The sequence below is a fragment of the Salmo salar genome, chromosome ssa14 (assembly GCF_905237065.1).
Source record: "Salmo salar chromosome ssa14, Ssal_v3.1, whole genome shotgun sequence".
In the NCBI taxonomy this organism is placed as follows: Eukaryota; Metazoa; Chordata; class Actinopteri; order Salmoniformes; family Salmonidae; genus Salmo; species Salmo salar.
Genome location: NC_059455.1, coordinates 60,207,480 through 60,231,892, shown reverse-complemented (window position 1 = coordinate 60,231,892; position 24,413 = coordinate 60,207,480). Strand labels below are relative to the sequence as shown.

The window sequence follows — 24,413 nt, the reverse complement described above, 5'->3', positions numbered from 1 at the left end:
TTATTGACAACAGTAGATTTTATTCAAATCAGTATTGTAAATACAAGGACAGTTTTGTTCTCTTAATTATTAGCATCTAACACCGTGCTGTTTCATCTAATTTTCTTTAAACAATACAGTGACCAGCATTTCAATATAGACACTTAAACCATTAAGGACTCAAATTACATTTTAAAATGTGGACTTACAGTAAGTTAAAACATATATAAATAAAATACATGGTGCATCACTTTCGAGCCTGTGATCAGCTATGGCACCCCATCCCTGATCTCTTCAATCTTTACTTCTTTGGGAATGTTGGCACAGAGGCACTTTCTTGTGACTGTAGAATGACCACCTCACCTTTCAGAGATAAACAAACTAACCACACAACAAACGGGTAAACTACAAAGCAGGATCAGTGAGTTAGCCAGCTATCTTTGATAAGCAACCCCAAATAACGTCTTGATTTTCTGGTTCATTAAGAAATGTAAACTTAGATATGTGTTTTTGGTTGTTGAGTCAATTGGACCAGGAATTGGGGAGGGGGTTAAATTAGTCTAGCCATTTATCAAAACTTGTAATCATGGTCAAATTATTAAAAACTCTCCACCCTATAGCAAAATGTGTTGAATTGCAGGAAATCTGCTGTAAAACTGCTACATTTTCTCTCCACCCCATGACAAAATGAGTAGAATTGCAAGAAATGTGTTATACAATTGCTAAATCTTCTCTGCACCCCATGGCAGAATGTGTAGAATTGCAGGAAATTAACTCTAAGGGCTCTATCTTAACAAACCTAACGCAATAGTCAATCTAAGCGTTGGCAGTAGCGCTATAGGTTCAAGGGTGTGTCCAAAATATTTATGCTATTTTTACAACCACAATTATCTGCGCAGTTGCTGGCGCTCGAAAGGGCTGGGATTTGATGAATAAATAAGTTGTGTGTCACGTCCTGACCATAATAAGTTGTTATTTTCTATGGTAGAGTGGTCAGGGCGTGACAGGGGGTGTTTATCTGTTTTTGTATGTCTATGTTCAGTTCTAGTTTTTGTATTTTAATGTTGGTCGTTGTTTGGCATGACCTCCAATTAGAGGCAGCTGGTTGTCGTTGTCTCTAATTGGAGGCCATATTTAAGTTGATGTTTGTCCCACATGTCGTTGTGGGTGATTTATATTTTGAGTAGTGTGTTTTTTCCCCTCGCTGCGTCACGGTTTGTTGTTTTGGTATTTCAAGTTTTCTGTATTTGCATTAAGTTTCACGAATATAATAAATATGTGGAACACAAAACGCTGCATCTTGGTCCACTCCTTATCACAGCCATGACATTGTGGGTGTGTTGAGGCTTGACCCCCTCGCTGACCAATCAGAACATGCTCCATGGCTAAATATGTGGTTGCTTCAAGTTGTGTATATACAGTCTTGTATATATTACCTTGGGATCAACTCAAATTCTAATGTTAGTCCACTATAGTTTGTTAAACAGCTTACAGAAACAAATAACTAAATGTAGACCTATCCCATCTTTGCTAAAAAAAAAAATTCAACAACAATAAATGCATGTAAAATGTCATGATATCATAAAATCACCATCATAAAAAAAAACACAATGCATTGCTGTTGAAGCAGCCTTCGCTATAGTTGTCCTAGGGTAAGGGTAGTCTGTGGAAGGCTTGGATTTATAAAAAAATATGAAATGGAAAACAAGCAATTGTTACATGAAAATAACTTCTAAATACGAGGTTCACCGGTATTCACAGAGGTTCTCATCTCTCCTTTCACGATGGGCACGGAGACATGTAACCTATATCATGGAGGGAGTCTTACGCATGTCCAAAGCATGGCTAAAATAATCTACGCCTGTCTACAATACACAGATAAAAAGGGAATGTCAGCTCACTGTTTTGCTCCTCTCAAACTTGATACAGTATTTTAATAAAGCTTGGGTGATTAGGATTTATTTCCAAGCAGTCTCACGAGCCAAACCCTTTATCGACGGTCTTGTCTAGCCTACTTGATTACATTGGGCAGGACAAAAAGAAAACAGCCTTCATTGAGAGGGGAGGCTATGCTTGGTTTTTAATCAAATAAAATGAAATGGGGGAAAAATGTTTTATGTTTCTAAATACGAAGTATACAGGCACCAAATCACATCTTGTTCCATGTTCAAGTGGGCAGTGTGCGTCACGGCTGGATAGGCTGTGTTTCAGCTGTCAAAATTCATACCATAACCAACTGCGTTACCATTAAAACCAGCTTTTGATTGGTCTTAAATATCCCTACCAGTGCTGCCTAAAATTAGTACTTTGGATCATGCGTAAGCATGCTGATGTTAGACAGGTAAATTGCCAAACCTGGCGTTAGGGCAGGAAAATGCCAGTTTTCACATGATGAAATTGCAAAGTAATGTTTTAGAGCCCTAAAACATTGAACCTGCTTTGTAGTATACCCCTCTGGTCCAATATCCATGATTGATCAGCCAAAAGCAGAGCTTGAAGTGGACTGAAATATGTGCCAGTACTCATCCAGAGACACTGCACTGCAAGTTGTTTGCTGTAACATATAGTCAAAAAAGTTGCGTTCTATTCTATTTGGAGGGCTGTTTATATTAAGGTGACGGAATGCCGCAATATTTTAAGGCCAGATTTTATAAAAGGTGCAGGAACCAATATGTTCCTGGTCAAGTCAAGCACTGGCCAAAAGACTATGTCCAGGCTACAACTAAATCCTGGTTAGGTAGCTTAACTTAGCCTTATTCCTCTGTGCTCCTGGCCTCTCCCATGGGCTTAAACGGGTGTCTACATTTTGGGGTCCTCACACAGGCTACACCCAGGCTTCTGGTCGGCCTGCTGTTCCAGCTGTAAGGTGACTGAATGAAAGTTGTAGTTGGAGAAACAGGTTTGGGTCATCTCCCTTAGGACTGGCTGGGCATCCACTACGTCATCTGTGGAGGGAAAGGAAATGCAACTATGATGACACTGACCAACTGACAATTTCGCAAGTCACTACGGTCTGATCAAGTCAAGTCACAAGCAGTGCACACATATAGTGGAAACAGCAGTGGCATTTCCACAGGATGTTTCATTCTCGGATGCATGACAAGCAAAACAAAAAGTGTCGTGGATACAATAAAGCCATCATCATTACATATGGGAGTTGCAACATAACAGTAGATTACTGACAGCCTGGTCCAGCTACACTCACCTATAGCCACGTGTGCTGACAGCACCGTCTGGTTCATAGTCAGGGCCCAGATATGGAGGCTATGGACAGACTTCACCCCCTTCACTGCCAGCAGCCGATCCCTCACCTCACCGTGCTTCACTCCAGCTGGGGTACCTGGGGAGAAATAAGAGAGGGAGGGAGGGAAAGAGAGAGAGAGAGAGAGAGAGATATGGATTTCATTACACGCAAACGCACACAGAGAGGAGGGACTGGGCACAAAAGTTGGGCAACTTGGGCAACTTTTGTGATCATAAATGTTTTAGACATGTTGCAATCGTCAACTGTTGCACAAATCCTATCCTTGCGGCTGTCATCCCTATAAATTATTCCTAGTCTACAATAAGACGTCTACTTTGACATAATCCCGAAACAGGGACGATAGAGAAAACACCCTGTATTACCTTCCATGAGGACAAGCAGGATGTCTCTCATAATGGTGATGGTGGTTCCCAGGACAAATATGGAGAACAGGAACGTACAGATAGGGTCAGCTATCTTATACTCAGGCTGTGGGAAACAAAGAGAAAGAGAGCGTAAGGACCGTAATCATTACATTGTCATTACATTATCTATTTTCCACCCAATATATTTAACTTCAGTTAAAAGACATACTTGTGGTAAACATACAGGGGACATCTCTATCTCACGTTAGAAACACATGAAAGTTTGTGCTTGTGCAGCATCACAAAAGGGATCATTCTATTGAGAATTGCCTGCTAGCAATATCAGTAAAAAAATACATCAATCTCTAGTTTTGGAGTTACCTTTGAGAACATGACGCAGTAGATTTCAGTGCCTACGGAGGAGCATGCTCAGCACATGAAGATTTTGAGAGATTATCACACACAGGAAGGAAGAGGGGGAAGAGTCTAAAAGTCACACTGGGCTTACTGTGAAATTATCAGTAAAGTACTGGAACAGAGCGGTCCATTGTGTACTGCAATGCTACTTAATTAATTTGTCGAGAGTGTCATTTTTGCGGCCTCGGCATGGGGCACAAGCCAATAAATCCCAAAGTGGATAAAGTCAACAATTTATAATACAGTAAATTGCCACTAACTAGAGGTTATATGCATCTTCCATCAATTACTGATTGATTCTTTCAATTATTTAAATCCCATTGTGTTTTGCTGAGAGTTTTCAATAGTATTTATGTACAATTTATGCAAATTCAAAAATACTTTAACCTGTTATGGCTAGGGGGCAGTATTTTCACGGCCGGATAAAAAACGTACCCGATTTAATCTGATTATTACTCCTGCCCAGAAACTAGAATATGCATATAATTATTAGCTTTGGATAGAAAACACTCCAAAGTTTCTAAAATTGTTTGAATGGTGTCTGTGAGTATAACAGAACTCATTTGGCAGGCCAAAACCTGAGAAGATTCCATGCAGGAAGTGCCCTGTCTGACAATTTCTTGCCCTTCTTGATTATCTCTATCCATTACAGGGGATCTCTGCTGTTACGTGACACTTCCTACGGCTCCCATGGGCTCTCAGAAGGCGGCAAAAAGCTGAATCGTGGCTTTGCAGGCTCTGGCTGAAAAAAAGTAGCGCGTTTGGGTAGTGGCTGGTTACAGTACTGTGAGACTCAGGCTCGTGCCCGAGTCGACCCCGTGCTTTATTTTCTTTCATCTGTTTACCTAAACGCAGATTCCCGGTCGGAATATTATTGTTTTTTTACGAGAAAAATGGCATAAAAATTGATTTTAAACAGCGGTTGACATGCTTCGAAGTACGGTAATGGAATATTTAGAAATCTTTTGTCACGAAATGCGCCATGCTCGTGACCCTTATTTACACTTCGGATAGTGTCTTGAACGCACGAACAAAACGCCGCTATTTGGATATAACAATGGATTATTTTGAACCAAACCAACATTTGTTATTGAAGTAGCAGTCCTGGGAGTGCATTCTGACGAAGAACACCAAAGGTAATCAACTTTTGTAATAGTAAATCGGAGTTTGGTCAGGGCTAAACTTGGTGGGTGTCTAAATAGCTAGCCGTGATGGCTGGGCTATCTACTCAGAATATTGCAAAATGTGCTTTCACCGAAAAGCTATTTTAAAATCAGACACCTCGATTGCACAAAGGAGTTCTGTATCTATAATTCTTAAAATAATTGTTATGTTTTTTGTGAACGTTTATCGTGAGTAATTTAGTAAATTCACCGGAAGTTTGCGGGGGGTATGCTAGTTCTGAACGTCACATGCTAATGTAAAAAGCTGGTTTTTGATATAAATATGAACTTGATTGAACAAAACATGCATGTATTGTATAACATATTGTCCTAGGTGTGTCATCTGATGAAGATCATCAAAGGTTAGTGCTGCATTTAGCTGTGGTTTTGTTTTTTGTGACATTATATGCTAGCTTGAAAAATGGGTGTCTGATTATTTCTGGCTGGGTACTCTGCTGACATAATCTAATGTTTTGCTTTCGCTGTAAAGCCTTTTTGAAATCAGACAGTGTGGTTAGATAAAGGAGAGTCTTGTCTTTAAAATGCTGTGAAATAGTCATATGTTTGAAAAATGGAAGTTTTTGTATTTTTGAGGAATTTGTAATTCGCGCCACGCCTATCATTGGATATTGGAGCAGGTGTTCCGCTAGCGGAACGTCTAGATGTAAGAGGTTAACTTAATCTATGAAATTAGACTAATAACCTAATGTTGTCGGGGCTCTATTTGGTCCACTCTTTCAGTATCAGTGACATACTGTATGATTCATTCTAATGCAATGAGTATTCAGCTATCTAAATGACCAGATCAAAAGGACATCTTACGAAAGCCAGGAAGAGTGTGTCAACACGAACATCCGCCTCATCCTTATCTAACATGACCATTTTGCTTCAGTCCTAATCTTCTCACCTCATCGCACTCTCTACCCCAGTTGACCACTACCTCCCCGATCACCCCAGTTGACCACTACCTCCCCCATCACCCCAGTTGACCACTACCTCCCCCATCACCCCAGTTGACCACTACCTCCCACATGACACCAGTTGACCACTACCTCCCCCATCACCCCAGTTGACCACTACCTCCCACATGACCCCAGTTGACCACTACCTCCCCCATGACCCCAGTTGACCACTACCTCCCCCATCACCCCAGTTGACCACTACCTCCCCCATCACCCCAGTTGACCACTATCTCCCCCATCACCCCAGTTGACCACTACATCCCATATGACCCCAGTTGACCACTACCTCCCACATGACCCCAGTTGACCACTACCTCCCCCGTCACCCCAGTTGATCACCATCTCCCACGTCACCCCAGTTGACCTCTGACCACTGACCTTGAAGAAGATGATGATGGCGCTGACCAGCACGCTGATGCTCTGGAGCAGGTCTCCCACGACATGCACGAAGGCGGCACGCACGCTGGCGTTGGCCTGAGGTCGTGACCCCGCCGACTTCTGCTGCTGACAGTCTACCCCATTGTGCTGCTCCACGTCGCCATTTCCATGGGAATGGTTTTCTTGGTTACCGTTACTGTGCGAGTGGTTTCTCTTGTGGCTGTGCCCATGCCCATTGCCCGCCGCGTGGCTGTGCCCATGGTTGCTCTTGTCGTTAGTGCCGTGGCTGTGGCCGTGCCCACTGCTGAGGCCCCCGTGGCTGTGCCCATGCCCAGACTGGTGCAGGGTGAAAGCCATACTGCCCACAGGACATTCAGAAAGACATAACATATTAAAAGCCTTGTTATTAGGCATTATAAATGCTCATATATGCTTACAACAAGTTATGAAGCATTATACATGGATGCCTCCTGCTGTTGAAGATGTCTGTAGGCTGTTTACATGACAATACCTGTATATCTACTTGCTACTGTTGAGTGACACTGTCACGTCCTGACCAGTATAGGGGTTATTTGTATTTGTAGGTTGGTCAGGACGTGGCAGAGGGTATTTGTTTTATGTGGTTCGGGGGTTATGTGTATTGTAGAGGGTGTTTTATTTATGTATTCCGGGGTTTTGGTGTATGTTCTGGTTTTTGTATTCTAGGTTTTTCTAGTGTGTGTATTTCTTTGTTGGTCCGTGTGGCTCTCGATCAGGAATAGCTGTTCGTCGTTGTTCCTGATTGAGAGCCATATTTAAGAGCTTGTGTTCACCTGTTTGTTTGTGGGTAGTTGATTTTGCACTGCTAGTATTCAGCCTGTAAAACTGTCGGTTTGTTTTCTTGTTTTCCGTGTTCACATTTATTTAATCAATTATAATGATGAGCACGCAACCCGCTGCGCCTTGGTCCTCTCTACCCAACGACACCTATGACAAACACTGCTCTACAGACTATCAGTAACATTTCAACTAACTATCTACTAACCATAACCCTAGCTCTAACCCTAATGTTAATCCTTGCCCTTATTCTAAACCTAACCCTAACCGTAACCTTAGCAAGCAGTTGCTTAATAACAGACAGTTTGTTGATAGTATGACCATCTGTAGAGCATCTACAGATGGAAAATCTAAACTATCCAAATAAAGTGTGACCTACTGTGGTTTGATTTTCACTTGCGATCCACCAATATCTAGCCCTAAGGGGGAACCATTAACAACCCAGAAATACTACTTACAGGGACTAAAGCCCACGGAAATCCACGTCACTTTCTCAGCTTGTCTGTCATCAGTAGTCGTCAATTGTAAACACTACATTAGTCATGGTTACAGCAGACTACTTCAATTCCAAAGATGAAGTCAATTCATGAATGGAATTTAATTGAATAAAAAATTCTATTAAAATGAAATTATATTTCAATTCAGATATTGTGAACTTCAATTCAGGAAGTGAGTGAATTTCAGCTCAGCCACTGCATTGAAAAGGAAGTAACCCCAGCCCTGTTGACCGTGACAGCCGAACGAATGGGCTGCGTTTGGCGTCGGTGGAACTCACATGATGTTTGCCAGCACAGCGCAGCCTGAAGTAATGAGCATGATGGTCCCCTCGATCTCATAATTATCGCTGATGAGGCGCTGCACAGCCAGGTAAACCAGCACACCTGTCACCAGCCAGATGGTCACCACCGAGAGGAGAGCACCCAAGATCTCTAGAGGATAGCGGGAGAGGACACACACAGGAGAGGAGAGAAAGAGAACACGTGATCTTTTAATCAGAGGCCATAATGATAGAAATGATGGACAGATATATTACAGTAAAGAGCTGCAGAAAAACCCATTTGATATTGCCAGCAGTGCCCGGCACAGCCATGCGGTGCCAGACGTACCACATCGTGAGTGCCAAGAGGAAAGGTCTCCAATAAGAGACAGGTAGCCTAGTTTTACAAAACTCCAGTTCAAAAATGAACCATTGTCCTATGCACAAATATTCACTTGAAAGGGAATTGATGCATCTAATGGTATCTGATTTTTTTAAGTATCTATTGTCAGGTTCCTATTGTAAAGGCCATGATACATAAATCACAACGCTAAAACAACCATTAGGAATGCTATTCTATAAACACATTAAATTACTCCACTTCAACTTATTTGTTCGAGAAAGAGTAGAAAGCACACGCATTAAGTGGCTCATGATATTGGGATACATCATGTATTGATTATTGATGAAGATGGCAGTGATGATGAGGATGAGCATTTTATGATAATGATGATTAAGATGAAGGTGATGATGACAATGATAAAGACAAATAATGACAACAATGATGATGATGATGATCTCACCTGCACGATGCCAGCCATAGCTGAGTGTGCGTGTGGCGGGTCTGGACGAGAGCCACAGAGACACCAGGCTGATGATGAAGCTGGCGAAGTCTACCAGCAGGTGGGCGGCGTCTGTCATCACCGCCAGACTCCCCGCAAAGTAACCACCTACAGGCAGAGAAAGAGAGAGCGAGAGAGGAGTGAGAGAGAGCGCGAGAGAGCGAGGAGTATGTCACTTACGACTAACCAACTAACTGACTGACTGTTGACTGCCTGACTGAGAGACACATAGACTCACTGACTAACTAATTGACAGGCTAGCCAATAGTCATGTATCATTTGACCCCTCACCCAGGATCTCTCCGATCATGAAGACCAGGCAGACAGCCGAGACCACGTAGAGCCTCTTCCTGGCCAACTGCTTCTCCCGCTCCCTGTCCTCCGTAGCTTGGCTGTTGTCATGGCAATGCTTGATGTTGCTGTCCTTCTCCTTCTGCATTATCTCATCTGTGGACACACTGTGGGGGAGGGGGGGGACAGGAAAAGAAGACAACAGGCATATGGGTTATCCAAAAAGGAGGAGGAGAGGGGGATGAAAAGGGGAATGGGCGGGAAGACAAGAGAGATGGACGTCGTGAAATTCGTCCAAGAGAGAGGAGGAGAAGGACAGAACGCAGAGACTGAGGTAGAGCCTGTAAGAATGGCTGTCCCTCTCGTGTTGTGCCCAGAAAGACCAGACAAGTGAGATGGATGTCATGAAAGTCATCCAAGAATTAGGAGGAGGAGGAGGGGGAATGGAAAGAAGAGAGAAAGACTGAGGCTGAGTTTGTATGAAAGGATGGCCCTCTCATGCCTTATGTGTGCCATTACTTGTTGCACTCAGCTGCGCATTCGGGCACTTTCACAGACCAGAATTAATTCTCAGTATTGGCGCTCAGGCAGTCGCAAAGAAAAACTTCCTACAATTCTACACATTTTGCCATTGGGGCAAAGAGAAACATTTGCAGTTTTATAGCTAATCTCATGCTATTCTACACATTTTGCCATGAGGCTGAGAGAAAATGTTGCTGATTTAAAGCTAATTTCCTGCTATTCCACACGTTGCCATGAGGCAGAGCGAAAAAAACGCCATGACCATGTTGCAACGTCTGGGCACCGCCATGGATCGTCTGGGCACCGCCTCCACCAGCCCCACTACCGTCAACCCCACTGTCCACCCCTCCTTCACCCAGTCCCAGCGGGATTCGGCTCACGCTCCCGAGGGAGTATGATGGGACGGCTGCCGGATGCCAGGGATTCCTACTACAGCTGGAGCTCTACCTGGTGATCGTCTACCCGGCTCCTTCGGGACGTGAGAGAGTGTCGGCCCTCGTCTCCTGCCTCTCAGGCAAAGCCCTAGAGTGGGCCAACGCCGTATGGAGTGAAGGAGATGTGGCGTTGGACCATTATGCAGAGTTCACCCGCCACTTTCGGGCAGTTTTTGACCACCCGCCTGAGGGTCGAGCGGCGGGTGAACGACTGTTCCACCTGAGGCAGGGGACGAGGAGGATTTTGCATTGGACTTCCGGATCCTGGCCGCCAGCGCGGGATGGAACAACAGGGCCCTGATCGATCACTACCAGTGCGGTCTGCGCGAGGACGTCCGTCGGGAGTTGGCCTGAAGAGACACCACCCTGACGTTGGACCAGCTGGTGGACCTGTCCATTCGGCTGGACAACCTGCTGACTGCACGCGGACGTCCGGATCGGGGCCTGTCAGTTCCAGCACCTCTGCTCCGACGCCCATGGAGCTGGGAGGTGCTGCACTTAGGGCGACCGGAGGAGGGGCCAGTTTCAGGCGCAGCTGGGAATTTTATTGACCGTTCTTTTGCCCATAGTTTAGGGATTCCCCTGGTTCCTGTGGATATGCCCTTCCCTGTGCACGCCCTAGATAGTCGACCATTAGGGTCAGGGCGGATTAGGGAGGCCACCGCTCCACTAGACATGGTTACGCAGGAGGGTCACAAGGAAAGAATCAGTCTCTTCCTTATTGGTTCTCCTGCGTTTCCCATGGTGCTGGGCCTACCCTGGTTGGCCTGTCATGACCCCACTATTTCGTGGCAACAGAGGGCTCTCAAGGGGGGGTCACGAGAGTGCTCAGGGAGGTGTGTAGGGGTTTCCATCGGTGCGACTACGGTGGAAAGTATGACCAGGTCTCCAACGTGCGCATCCCCTCAGAATATTTTCCGATTTGGCTCTCGCCTTCTGTAAGAAGAAGGTGACTCAATTACCACCCCATCGACGGGGGAATTGTGCGATAAATCTCCTGGTAGATGCAGCACTTCCCAGGAGTCACGTGTATCCTCTGTCACAGGAGGAGACGGCGGCTATGGAAACATATGTCTCCGATTCCCTGGGGCAGGGATACATTCGGCCCTCCACTTCACCTGCCTCCTCAAGTTTATTTTTTGTGAAGAAGAAGGATGGAGGTCTGCGCCCATGTATTGACTATCGGGGTATCAATCAGATCACTGTGAGGTACAGCTACCCGCTGCCTCTTATCGCCAGTGCGATCGAGTCAATGCACGGGGCGCGCTTCTTCACAAAATTGGATCTCAGGAGCGCTTATAACCTGGTGCGTATCCGGGAGGGGGACGAGTGGAAGACGGCATTTAGTACCACCTCAGGACACTGTGAGTACCTCGTCATGCCGTACGGGTTGATGAATGCTCCATCAGTCTTCCAGGCCTTTGTAGACGAGATTTTCTGGGACCTGCACAGGCAGGGTGTAGTGGTGTATATCGACGACATTCTGATATACTCCGCTACACGCGCCGAGCATGTGTCCCTGGTGCGCAGGGTGCTTGGTAGACTGTTGGAGCATGACCTGTATGTCAAGGCTGAGAAATGTCTGTTCTTCCAACAGTCCGTCTCCTTCCTAGGGTTCCGCATTTCCACTTCAGGGGTGGAGAGTGACCGCATTTCAGCTGTGCGTAATTGGCCGACTCCCACCACGGTAAAGGAAGTGCAGCGGTTTCTAGGGTTTGCCAACTACTACCGGAGGTTAATCCGGGGTTTTGGTCAGGTAGCGGCTCCCATTACCTCACTGCTGAAGTACGACTGCAGTGGACAGCTGAGGCGGACAGAGCTTTTGGTCACCTGAAGGCTCTATTTACCTCGGCTCCCGTGCTGGCTCATCCGGATCCCTCTTTGGCGTTCATAGTGGAGGTGGACGCGTCCGAGGCGGGGATCGGAGCCGTGCTCTCTAAGCGCTCGGGCACGCCACCGAAGCTCCGCCCCTGTGCTTTCTTTTCGAAGAAGCTCAGCCCGGCGGAGCATAACTATGAGGTAGGGGACCGGGAGCTGTTGGCTGTTGTCAAGGCTCTGAAGGCGTGGAGACATTGGCTTGAGGGGGCTAAACACCCTTTTCTCATCTAGACTGACCACCGCAATCTGGAGTACATCCGGGCGGCGAGGAAACTGAACCCTCGCCAGGCAAGGTGGGCCATATTCTTTACCCGTTTTGTTTTCACTCTGTCCTACCAACCAGGTTCTCAGAACGCTAAGGCAGACGCACTGTCCCGGATGTATGACACAGAGGAGCGGTCCATGGATCATACTCCCATACTTCCGGCCTCTTGCCTGGTGGCACCGGTGGTGTGGGAGTTGGACGCGGACATCGAGCGGGCGTTACGCACAGAGCCCTCTCCTCCCCAGTGTCCAGCTGGGCGTCTGTACGTTCCATCTGCTGTCCATGACCGTTTGATCTATTGGGCCCACACGTCACCCTCCTCTGGTCATCCTGGCATCGGTCGGACGGTGCGTTGCCTTAGTGGGAAGTACTGGTGGTCCCCCTTAGCCAAGGACATGAGGGTTTATGTTTCCTCCTGCTCGGTGTGCACCCAGTGCAAGGCTCCCAGGCACCTGCCCAGAGGGAAGTTACAACCCCTCCCCGTTCCACAACGGCCGTGGTCGCACCTGTCGGTGGACTTCCTGACGGATCTTCCTCCCTCACAGGGCAACACCACGATCCTGGTCATTGTGGATCGGTTTTCTAAGTCCTGCCGTCTCCTCCCTTTGCCCGGTCTCCCGACGGCCCTACAGACTGCAGAGGCCCTGTTCACTCACGTCTTCCGGCACTACGGGGTGCCTGAGGACATAGTCTCTGATCGGGATCCCCAGTTCACGTCCAGAATATGGAGGGCGTTCATGGAACGTCTGGGGGTCTCGGTCAGCCTCACCTCAGGTTTTCACCCCGAGAGTAACGGGCAGGTGGAGAGAGTAAACCAGGATGTGGGTAGGTGGGTAGGTTTCTGCGGTCATATTACCACGACCAGCTGGGGGAGTGGGCGGCGTTCATCCCCTGGGCAGAGATGGCCCAAAACTCACTCCGCCACTCCTCCACTAACCTCTCCCCTTTCCAGTGTGTACTGGGGCATCAGTCGGTTCTGGCACCTTGGCATCAGAGCCAGATCAAAGCTCCTGCGGTGGACGAATGGTTTAAGCGCTCGGAGGAGACCTGGGACGCTGCTCATGTGCATCTGCAACGGGCCGTGAGGCGACAGAAGGCGAGCGCCGACCGCCACCGCAGTGAGAACCCGGTGTTCGCACCGGGGGACCGGGTCTGGCTCTCGACCCGAAACCTGCCCCTCCGCCTGCCCTGCCGGAAGCTGGGTCCGTGGTTTGCGGGGCCATTCAAAGTCCCAAGGAGACTGAACGAGGTATGCTACAGGTTACAGCTTCCCCCAGATTACCGTATTAATCCCTCGTTCCATGTGTCTCTCCTCAGGCCGGTGGTGGATGGTCCACTCCAGGAATCTGAGGTGCGGGAGGTTCCTCCACCCCCTCTGGACATTGAGGGGGCCCCGACGTATGTTGTTCGAGCCATCCTGGACTCGAGGCGTCGGGCGAGGGACCTTCAGTACCTTGTGGAGTGGGAGGGGTACGGTCCGGAGGAGAGATGCTGGGTGCCAGTGGAGGACGTCCTGGACCCTTCGTTGCTGCGGTAGTTCCACCGTCTCCACCCGGATCGCCCTGCGCCTCGTCCTCTGGGTCGTCCCAAAGGTTGGTGTTGGCGCGCTGCTGGAGCCGCGCGTCAAGGGGGGGGGGGGGGGGGGGTACTGTCACAACTTCCGCCGAAGTCGGTCCCTCTCCTTGTTCGGGCGGCGTTCAGCGGTCGACGTCACCGGCCTTCTAGCCATCGCCGATCCACTTTTCATTTTCCATTTGTTTTGTCTTTGTTTTACACACCTGGTTTCACTTCCCCAATTACTTGTTCATTATTTAACCCTCTGTTCCCCCATGTTTTTTTTGTGAGTGATTGTTTGTATGTTATACGGTCTGTTATGTGGGCTTGCTTTATTGTAGTGTATTTGCCTATTTTGAGTAAATTACGTTTATTTACTCATATCTGCTGTCCTGCGCCTGACTCCCTTACACAAGCTACACACAGACCTCATTACAGTCGTTAAAACTGTAATAATGTTGTATGTTGTGGTTACAAGCCGTAGCATTCCCAGTGCCTCAAGTGTTTTTACTGTCTGCCATAAAGTCAACTGTTGACCCCTTCTTTCCAACACCCCAGGGCGAATACTACCCAAATAGAGTCACCAAATACGGTCACCAAATACAGTCAGTAGCATATACAGTCCACCTCCATTTCAGAGCCTGTTTGGTACATGAAAGGACACCCCTCAGGAAAACCAGGTTGGTAGGGGGCCTTATAAGCGCCAATGTCGACAATTTACATTATCTGGGTTATATCTATAACTAGAGGCCTTATGAGAGACATAAATTGGTACATTGGGGACTTTTATTTTGCTTGATCCATATACTACTGTTAGTGGTGTAACGGACCGTAGTTGATCCGTGATCCGTACGGATCACCCCCCCCCCACGGTTCGGCACGCATGTGAACCGTGGATCAATTGCAAAGTTTAACCATCATAGTGTGAAATACAGTTTTACTGACGCTGTAACTTTTTAAAGTAATAATTCCCTAAATCTCGATGCAGAGTCGCAGTGAAAAGATAAAGACCAGACAGATGCGTGCTCTGTTTTACTCTGAAGCCTGAAGGTTGATTTTATTATTTTTTAAAAGCAGTTGTGTGTACTGTTCACGAGAACGGAGCATGTTGAATCCCAGCGAATCAATCCTGGATGCTCACGTTGCAAAAAGCAAAGAAGAAAAAAGAGCAGTGACAGCCATGGCTAGCGGAGGAGCTGAAGAACTGAAAAAGCCTCCCGCTTCATTTAAGTCTCATGTATGGGAGCATGTTGGCTTCCCTGTCAAATATGATGACGGAAGAAGGGTAGTGGACAACACCATTACGGTGCGTAGGCATTGTGCCACAAGAAAGCCGTATGATCATGGAAATACATGGAGCATGGCCACACATTTAAAGCGTCATCACCCTGGTGTGTCAGTGACGGGAGTCAACTCAGCCAAGAGACAACAACTTCTCACCGCGGCATTTAAGCAGCCCTTTGTTACAGAATCAGACCGGGTTAAAGCCATCACCAAATCTATTGGAATGTTTATCGCTGCAAACATGAGGCTATACTCTGTTGTGGAAAACAAAGGGTTTAAAAATATGGTGAAAGTGCTTGAGCCACGCTACGAAATCCCCTGGCGCACCCACTTCAGTATGAAGATCGTGCCAGGTCTTTATGAACAGTATCAAAATTGTCGACAAATTATCCAAGGCATCCTCTGTTGCCCTCATCACAGATGGGTGGACCTCCAGAGCACCGGAAAGCTATGTGACTGCTCACTACACCACAGAGGAGTGGGAGATACGAAGTCCGGTGCTACAGACATGCCCCCTCTATGAGAGTCTCACAGGCACAAATCTGAAGCAGGTACTGCTAGGAGCAGTAGCAGAGTGGAAGCTAGAGAGGCCCAATAGCAATATCCCAATCACCACAGATAATGCCAAGAACCAAGTAAACGCAGTGATAGAAGATGGACTGGGGCCACACATAGCTTGCTTTGTGCATGTGATCAATTTAGCATCCTAAAGGGGAATCTCAGTGAACCAGACTCCTTGGGAGGATCAGGAGGGTGGTTTCCTTTTTCCACCGAAGCACAACAGCCGCTCATGTGCTTAAGACCAAGCAAGAAATGTTACAGCTACTGACCCACAAGCTCATACACAATGTCACAACAAGATGGAACTCCACTTATGACATGTTGGAGAGCTATCTTGAGCAGCAGGCAGCTGTATACTCTGCCCTGACAGACAAGACCGTCCAAAAAAATAAAGACATCGTCACCTTGTCTGATGATGACGTGGCAGAGGAGGTCCTCCAGGTGCTCAAACCCTTCAAAACGGTTACAACTCTATTGAGCACTGAAACTGCACCGTCTTTGTCCATGATCCTACCTCTGAAAACAGATTCTACAATCTATGGTCCCAAGTGAGGAAGACGGCACCATCACTAGAGATGTCAAGGCTGCCATTAGAGAGGACCTGAACCCCAGATACCCCCTAATGTACAGGACTACCTTCATAGTTCTACTGCACTGGATCCAAGGTTCAAGTCCCTGTCTCACCTAGACCCTGCACTATGCCGTTGGACATAGAGTGATCTCACCACTGAGATTGTGGCCACTGAAGAGGTAAAACAAAGAAAGAGTGAATTACTTAAATAATAAATATAGTGCAGTCTAATCTTAGTCTATGCTATTGCTATTAGAATCATCCATTTTTGATTTGGAATAATAATGGCTTTTATTAAATGTTGTTGCCACAATTATAGTTCTATGAAATATGAAAATAAATAATTAGTTAGTTTAATAGATCAAGTAGTTTTTTTCTGCAGGGTCAAGCCACAGAGCCGACAGGGGGCAGACTCAGAGGCATCTCCTCCACAAAATAATTTGTCCATGAAGGAGCTTTTCGGGGACAAAAGTTTGCCAACACCATCAAAGAGGAGGTGGCATCCTACAAGGCAGCAAGTGGCATTCCAGTGGATGGTGATCCACTGGCATGGTGGAAAAGCAATGAGTGTGAATACCCTCACATTGCCATGATGGCAAGATGCTACCTGGCTGTGCCTGGCACTTCAGTTCCTAGCGAGAGGGTGTTCTCCACGGCAGAGGACATAGTGACCGCAAAGAGGTCTACCCTCTCCCCAGACAATGTAGACATCCTCATCTTTTTGGAAAATAATTTGAAGTTATAAGCTCAGGTCTGCTTTGCTTTTTTCCTTTTTTTACATTTTTTTGATGATGTGGACACAGGCTATTTTTTCATTCACTATTGTTCAAAAGAAGAAGGTATCATGCCTCATATTGCACTTTAATTTAACAATTGAGTATTGAATATTTTATTTTAAGATTTTATTTAAACATTGAAAAGTTCCTTGCTTTAAGTGTTCTTTAAGTAATAAAAATGGAAAGCAAAGTTATATTTCTCTCCCTTTTTCTTTTGCTAATCTGAAAAATGATCCGATCCGTGACTCAAAACCGTGATCCGAACCGTGAGTTTTGTGATCCGTTGCACCACTAAGTACTGAACACTGAACCAGTTGCATCTGTTAGGCTAACTGACTTTGTTCAACCTTGTAGCTCCAGGACTATCCTTCCTTTAAATCCCCCACCCAGGGACCAGATCATGGATGTGATGGGAGAGTAGTGAACTACAGTACATGTAGTTCAACTAGTAATCGAAACACATTTTGCAGTAGCTTGGCAGTAGTTGAACTTAATTCAAATCTTGGTAGTGTTTTAAATAGTAAATGACTTATTTGCCATGTAGCAGTCTAGCTAACTACCAGAACTAGACACCATTTTTTTTAAACTAAAATATGCAAAAAAATATGTGTGAAGTAGGTAAGAATTTACTTTCTTTTTGGGCAACAGACCTACCCAATTTTCACTTGAAACATCGTTTTTGTGTTTAATAGGCCAAATTACACATTCTGTTCACATCTGACTCCAGAGTAATCTTGCCATTTCTTGTCTATGACATATCAGATGTAGATATGATAATTTATCACAAATTAGTTTGGGTGTGGTGAACTACCTTTTCAAAGTTACTTTAGCAATCAGCAGTAGAAACAATTAAAAAAGCTTATTCCTCGCCCCTGATATGGTAAAAAGCTGAAGGTTGAGGCTGGAGAAATGTAAACACTCTCAAATTCAGGACTGACCATCAATGATATCAAAATGATAGCTTTAACCATGATTTGAGGCTATGTAGTGTTTGTTTTTCATTTACTTTGTTTACAAACATTGGAGTAAAACAAGCTTATATATTGGATTATGATGCGGTGTGACAGTTGAACTAAGCTCATTAGGCATTTATAAATGATATTCTTCAAGAATCTACACTGTGGGAGTGATAACGCCAGATTTGGTGTGGATGCTATTAAATAACTAAAGATGCCGTGCACGCTAAGCATGACAATTAGCCCTAAATTAAGTTTAACGTCGCAGAAGGAGCGTGAACTGACTGCTGTACTCCTGTCATCCTTACTGCAGAGCAATTGCAAACCTAAAATTGGAACCCGTGCGCAAAATGTTTTTTACGCATGACTGGAGCAAATGGTAATAGGCTATTTTAGATGATCAAAATACGACGTTTTATTCTATAAATGAACAATTCAAATAATATGTCAACGAAACTCACCATGGGCGCTCAACGCCCTCCTCGTTCACCATTGACATCATCCAAACTTTATTTTCCAACGTCACAAGTTTCAAGAGAGGGGGATTCTCGTGTTCTCAACCCTCCAATTTTGTTCACCACTACAGCTAACACAGAACTAGACCCGTGTGTAAAATTTTGTAGACTGTAAACCAGCCAGCCTAGCAGGAGCCCAGGCTGAGTTTGAGTACAGAGAACGCCTAAAAATGTGAACTCAAGGCTGTCTGCTGTATATAAAACATTATAAAACAAACTGCCAAAATAAATGTGACTGCGTATGAAATGTGATAACTAGGACTAATCGTTCATTAGCACAATAAAATAATAATACCGTCCTATTCGTGTGGATATGCTTCAAGTGAAAGAAACATCAACGCATCATCAAGTTGCTCAAGTTGTTTTCAGATATCATAAATGTAAATTACAACATTGAAAACAACAGCCTGACACTTTCAGACAATAAATAAGCGGGATACGTTACCTTCCCATGGTGATGCTATACATGGTGCCTTTCTCGGTGACCAGTTGAGTTTTCTCTGAATCCTTTCTGAACATGATTTCGTGCTTCAGGGATGACAGTAAACAAAATAAAACTAGTTACACTATTAACCCCCAGCCAATATATCTAGACGGAGAAATTAAAACAGAAGACAAAATAAAAATGCACTCAAAAATATATATATTTTTTAAATGGACTAATGTAAACTATATGTTTCCAGCGTTATCATCATCTAAATAGATATCCTCTCACAAAAGAGGGTAAGTTCCACTAATCATTGTTTGAGTGACTATGCAAGCAGTGTTAGTATTTGAAGCCTTGTGACCACGCTCCGTGTGCAAATTTAGCCGCTTGCAGCACCTTTGGGCAAAAGTTTTTTATTCAGGGAGAGGGTGGGAGCTTCTGTTTCGAAAAAGTAATATTCCTTAAAAATAAGGTTTGCTTCTAATCTTAGGAATGTAGGCCGCCCATATTGAACATGAAGGAAAATATGGATTATTTTATTACAACCAAATCCTCAGCTTTCGCATTTAGCCTCCCGAGTGGCACAGCGTTCTAAGGCAGACCCGGGTTCGATCCCAGGCTGTGTTGCAGCCGGCCGCGACCGGGAAACCTACGAGTCATCCGGGTTAGGGGAGGGTTTGGCCAGCAGGATGTCCTTGTCCCATTGCGCTCTAGCAACTCCCTGTGGCGGGCCAGGCGCATGAACGCTGACTTTGGTCGCCAGTTGTATGGTGTTTCCTCCTTCACATTGGTGTGGCTGGTTAAGGGAGCTGTGCGGCTTGGCAGAGACATGTTTCAGAGGACGTATGGCTATTGACCTTTGCCTCTCCCGAGTCCGTACAGTAGTTGCAGCAATGGGACAAGACTGTAATGACGGATTGGATATCATGAAATTAGGGGTAAAAAAAGGGGTAAAAGGTACAAAACAATACTCACCCTCCATTTGGCAAGTCTGACCATAATTATCTCTATCCCCTTGATTCCTGCTTACAAGCTAAAACTCAAACAGGAAGTACCAGTGACGCACTCAATATGGAAGTGGTCCGATGAAGAGGATGCTAAGCCACAGGAGCGTTGGCACAGACTAGAATATGTTCCTGGATTCATCCGATAACATTGAGGAGTTTACCACATCAGTCACTGGCTTCATTAAGTGCATCAACGACATCGTCCTCACAGTGACCGTGTGTACATATCCCAACCAGAAGCCATGGATTACAGGCAACATCTGCAATGAACTAAAGGCTAGACTTGCCGCTTTCAAAGAGCAAGACACTAATCCGGACACTTATAAGAAATCCTGCTACGACCTCCGACGAGCAATCACAGTCAATACATCAATACAGGACTAAGATTGAATCTTACTAAGCTGGCTCTGAAGCTCGTCAGATGTGGCAGGGCTTGCAAACTATCACGGATTACAAAGGGAAACCCAGCCGCAAGCTGCCCAGTGACACAAGCCTACCAGGCAAGCTAAACTCCTTCTATGCTCACTTTGAGGCAAGCAACACTGAACCATGCATGAGAGCACCAGCTGTTCCGGCCAACTGTGTGATCTCGCTCTCCGTAGCTGATGTGAGTAAGACCTTTAAACAAGTTAACATTCACAAGGCAGCGGGGCCAGACGGATTACCAGGATGTGTACATAGAGCATGCGCTGACCAGCTAGAGCTAGCAAATGTCCTCACTGACATTTTCCAATCACCAAGACACTTCCGAGAGCTGGCTGCCCAGCCAAACTGAGCAATCGGGGGAGAAGGGCCTTGGTCAGGGAGGTGACCAAGAACCTGATGGTCACTCTGACAGAGCTCCAGAGTTCCTCTTTGGAGATGGGAGAATCTTTCAGAATGACAACCATCTCTGCAGCACTCCACCAATCAGGCCTTTGTGGTAGAGTGGCCAGACGGAAGCCACTCCTCTGTAAAAGGCACATGACTGCCCGCTTGGAGTTTGTCAAAGGGCACCTAAAGACTCTCAGACCATAAGAAACAAGATTCTCTGGTCTGATGACACCAAGATTTAACTCTTTGGCCTGAATGCCAAGCTTCACGTCTGGAGGAAACCTGGCACCCTCCTTATGGTGAAGCATGGTGGTCGCAGCATCATGCTGTGGGGATGTTTTTCAGCAGCAGGTACTGGTAGACTTGTCAAGAACGAGTGACAGATGAACGAAGCAAAGTACAGAAAGATCCTTAATGAAAACATTCTGTAGAGCGATCAGGACCTCAGACTGGGGGGGAAGCTTCATCTTCCAAGAACAACGACCCTAAGCACACAGCCAAGACAACACAGGAGTGGCTTTGGGACAAGTCGAAGGGTCCGAATACTTTCCGAATGCACTGTATTCCTTGTGAGATTATTTTTCTATTATTTCCAAAAAAAATCTCTCTTCCCGTAAGCGTGGCACTGTTGTTTGCAAAGCATATGACAAATAAAATTTGATTTGAAATATTACACTTGAAATGGTTATCTGAGTGCTGCTTACCTTTTATGTGGAAATTGTAAAATTCAAATGTGGAAATTTATCGAGTGAAAAGGGTTAGCGATCTAACCATAGAGATGAATGGGTTTGCTGCTAAGCTAGACTAGCCAATATAATAACTTTTGACAAAATGGCGCCTGTGGATGTTCTGTTATAGCTCCTCTAAGATAATATTGTGATTTCTTTCTGAATTTGTTTCAATTGTCCATTGTTGATATAGTCCAAAAACGTTTTGCATGTCAGCAATCAAGTTTTCAAGATATGTAACTTTCAAAATATAGAAATTTGGCCCCTATGATGTGTTTTGAATCATATGATGCAAAACGCAGCCTCAAATGATCCAAAATGCATCATACGGGACAGATTTCTCCTACATATGGCAACCACTTCCGGGTCACGGAGGAGAGGAGGATGGAAGAGTCGAGGAGAGGACAGATTCTTGCCCAATGGAGAATTTCCCCATGGTTAGGGTTGAACCGGGATGTGGACATGAACCTGGGGTTAGGGTTGTGGTTAATGCTTGGGTTAGGTTTGCATAGGGATGTGGACATGAAGCTAGGGTTAGGGATAGTGTTAGAGTTAGGGTTGAACTGGGTCGCGGACACGAAGCTAGGGTTAAGATTACTGCTGTAAGTACAGTGTTATAATAACGAGTCATTACAAACAAGAAAGTATGACATAAGCTTATAGATCATTTTCAAAGCATCTGTATATACTGTAGGGTCCGAAGTGATTGACACCCTGATGAGCAATAATGACTGTATAAAATAAATAAATCAAATAATGAGCTATATTGTATGCAAAAGAAAACTTTGGGAAATTATACTATTTTATACTAATGCAATTGCTCAGAGAAAGAGATTTTGTTTAACAATTACAACAAAAAAATCTCAAAAATGTAGGGGTGAAACTTATTGACACCCTTCAAGATTCTCATCAATAAATTAGTCAAACGTTTAGTATTTTGGTCCCATATTCCTAGCACGCAATGACTACATGAAGCGTGTGACTCTACACACTTGTTGGATGCATTGCAGTTCGTTTTGCTTGTGTTTAAGATTATTTTGTGTCTTAAGAAATGAATGGTAAATATAGTATTGTGCCATTTTGGAGACACTTTTATTGTAAATAAGAATAGAATATGTTTCCAAACACTTTAATGTGGATGCTACCATGATTACAGATAATTTTTAATTAATCATAAATAATGATGAGTGAGAAAGTTACAGGGTCAAAGGGGGTCAAAGATCATACTCCCAAGACATGCTAACCTACCCTGTTATTGGTAATGTATGATATATAAAGCCTTTATAAATTGAAGTTAGTTTAATGAAGTGGGACCAGAACTGTTCTTTTCCAGCGTGTAAAGCAAGAAATGACCAAAAGGTGGTGATAAGACTCTTCAGTAATCTCACCAAGCCAGTGTTCTGCTGTCTGCAGCAGGACTCTTCTCCTCAAGATCCTGGTAATTTCTGTCAGATCAGCTGGAGAACCGGCGTCTTCTTAACAGTTCACTAGATCTTGTTCACCAGTGCAGGACCACAGCTTTAGTTTAGTCAAACAGAATCCCTTATATCCTGTAAAACTGTAGGCTATCACGTTAAACTGTATTTGTTCTGTAAGAGTCCAGAACAGAGTTAAGCAACAAATGATGCTGGCAACTCATGTGGCCTAACACATTCCACTCATTTGAGGGCATGGGGGTGGGTTTCAATGTGGTTCAGTGACTTGCAATAGCTTAGTTCCTCATATTACGCAATATGTCACTGGTTATCTCACATTCACATTGCAGTGACATTAGTACAACACCTTATCAAGAGGTTGTTGCCTCTTGGTGTAATGGCTAAAATATGTTAGACTGACAGTCACAGGTATCCCGGGTTCGAACCCGGTCGAGCTACAGTACATGTATCAGGAGTGGGATGGTCTATCATCTCGTATACAAAAAAAAGCACATTTGCCTCATGTCACTCACAATATTTGTATTTATTTTTCAGTCTGGAGATGCCTTTGTTTCTGCAATTCTAAGTATAGATGCAAACGTGTCAAAGCTATTTTAGTCAATTTGTCTGGATCTGCAGCTTTGTTTGTAGGGGTTGCTAGGTGCAGCTCAGACAGCTAAGACAGAGGGTGTTTGTGTCTGTCTGTCTGTCTGTCTGTCTGTCTGTCTGTCTGTCTGTCTGTCTGTCTGTCTGTCTGTCTGTCTGTCTGTCTGTCTGTCTGTCTGTCTGTCTGTCTGTCTGTCTGTCTGTCTGTCTGTCTGTCTGTCTGTCTGTCTGTCTGTCTGTCTGTCTGAGTATTGAAGGGGGACAGCTTTAGGGCTTTGAGGAACAAGCAGTCCACACTAAATTATGTCCTTGTTAACAGGGGTGACATGACAACGAGCCAAGAACATTCCACAGACTACCCCGTTATCCTCAAGAGCACAATGGAGGTAACCTGGGCAACTGTCCTTCTTCTCCGTTCCTTCTTTTCCTCCTCTTCCCTCTTCCTTCTCCATAGGGGGAGTGTGTGTGTTAAAAAGAGACCCCAAAATGGTAAACAAGCTCGGGTCGGGCATTCAGACAATGGCAAAGAGCTGACATCACTCCTGCTGCATCACACTAACACATGACTGACGCCACTCCACTGTCCCACAGAGGAGGGGGTTGAGGAAAACAGAGGAGAAACTCTTAAGTTTCCAGTCCAGTGCAGAACTACCACTGACATGAGAGAGGACACGAGGAAGTGGGAGTAGTGAAGCAGAACGAGAAGGATTCTCCAGACAACGCTGTATCTTGCTACAGCCGAGAGAAACTTAGACCAAACATAGATTCTATAAGAACACTGATTGATTTTCAGCCCAGGTTGTATAACTTGAAGCCTATCATGATGGAAGTGGTCCTGACTAGACTGAGAGACTTCTCCTCTAAGGACGCCACCTTTGATGCCTGTA

The 24,413-nt window shown here is 45.2% G+C and overlaps 1 protein-coding gene across 3 annotated transcripts; it reads right to left on the bottom strand.

Annotated features, from left to right (window-relative positions):
* LOC106570053 (zinc transporter 2) lies at positions 1-23,123 on the bottom strand. Of its 3 annotated transcripts, XM_014141988.2 has the most exons (9): positions 22,894-23,120; positions 18,976-19,058; positions 9,215-9,381; positions 8,885-9,031; positions 8,100-8,253; positions 6,509-6,866; positions 3,607-3,712; positions 3,185-3,319; positions 1-2,924 (listed from the first exon to the last, which is right to left on the bottom strand). In XM_014141988.2, exons 2-9 carry the CDS (start codon positions 19,047-19,049, stop codon positions 2,779-2,781), a joined length of 1,287 nt encoding a protein of 428 aa, XP_013997463.1. In that variant the 5' UTR covers positions 19,050-19,058; positions 22,894-23,120; the 3' UTR covers positions 1-2,778. The 3 variants fall into 3 exon arrangements, with proteins under 3 accessions (XP_013997463.1, XP_045550587.1, XP_045550586.1); XM_045694631.1 differs by lacking the exon at positions 18,976-19,058 and having other exon boundaries at positions 22,894-23,123; XM_045694630.1 differs by lacking the exons at positions 18,976-19,058; positions 22,894-23,120 and adding an exon at positions 18,477-18,626.
* Positions 23,124-24,413: the final 1,290 nt, after the last annotated feature.